The sequence below is a fragment of the Egretta garzetta genome, unplaced genomic scaffold (genome assembly GCF_000687185.1).
Source record: "Egretta garzetta isolate BGI_Z169 unplaced genomic scaffold, ASM68718v1 scaffold318, whole genome shotgun sequence".
Lineage (NCBI taxonomy): Eukaryota > Metazoa > Chordata > Aves > Pelecaniformes > Ardeidae > Egretta > Egretta garzetta.
The window spans coordinates 659,634-660,691 of NW_009260404.1; the positions used below are offsets into that span (position 1 = coordinate 659,634).

General features: G+C 63.8%; 1 protein-coding gene across 1 annotated transcript in view; it reads right to left on the reverse strand.

The window, feature by feature from the left end:
* Positions 1-6: 6 nt before the first annotated feature.
* EFNB1 (ephrin B1) overlaps positions 7-1,058 on the reverse strand; it is a 28,786-nt gene continuing 27,734 nt past the window's right edge. The window contains exon 3 of the mRNA XM_035898945.1: positions 7-401. Coding sequence (XP_035754838.1) covers positions 13-401 — 389 coding nt within the window. The 3' untranslated portion in view covers positions 7-12. The remainder of the gene's footprint in view (positions 402-1,058) is intronic.

A 1,058-nucleotide genomic window follows, 5' to 3' on the forward strand; every position in this document is an offset into this window, starting at 1 on the left:
CCAGGCTGCTCCTCACACCTTGTAGTAGATGTTGGCTGGGCTCTGGGGGGGCATCTCCTGGACAATGTAGACGGGGTGCCCGTAGTCCCCGCTCACCTTCTCGTAGTGCGGGCAGTAGTTGTTCTCTGTAGTCCGTAAGGGGATGATGATGTCGCTGGGCTCGGAGCCCGCGTTCCCGCTGCATTTCGGGCTGGCCAAGGTGCTGAGGGACAAGGCTGCGGCTCGCTGCTGCGTGTGCTTCCGGTGCCGCTTGCGGATCTTGATCAGGAGGACGACGAGGAAGATGATGATGAGGATGAAGATGACGCAGCCGGCGCCGATCGCCGCGAAGACGGCCACCTTGGAGCTTAAGAAGCCATCGCTGGGACCTTGGGTCTCCTGGCCATCCTGGTTGACAGAGCCTGCAAGGCGAGGGGAGAGGGGCGTCAGAGCCCGGCACGCAGCCTGCACCCCACCTCCCCGAGGGGCTCCGTGCAGCTGGGTCCATGCCCGGATTGCAGCCTGTGGGGGGGGGGGAGCCCCCAAGCGTAGCAGGCGCCGGGCAGGGCAGGCAGGAGCCCTGGGCATCCGCAGAGGATGGACCATGTGCCCTCTCCCCGACCCCGCATCGCTGCTCCCCCTTTCCATCTCCCATCGGACAGAGCAGAGCCCTGCTCGTGTCCGGGTGATGACCAGTCTGGATCCCAGGAGACCTTGCTCTCCACAACAGAGAACCGGGATGCTCTGGTGAAAGTGGGCTCTGATCCCTGGAGCCCCGCCATATCCGATTGCTGACCCCCCGCCTCCTCCTGACCCCCAGGCCGGGGCAGCCCCAGCTCCCCCAGGGGAGGGTGCGTGGCTGGCCGCACCGGCCGAGAAGAAAAGAGCAACTCTTCCCTGCTTCATCTGATTTCACTTTTCTCTCAGCAGGGTCAGGAACTCAGGAAACCACCTTCAAAGGGCTTTCACACTGGCTCAGCTCAAAAACCCGAGGACCTCACCTCCTCCAAGCCCTCTCAGATGTGCTGCGAGGAACAGATGGGCAGCGAGGAGGAGGAGGAGGAGGAGGAGGAGGAGGA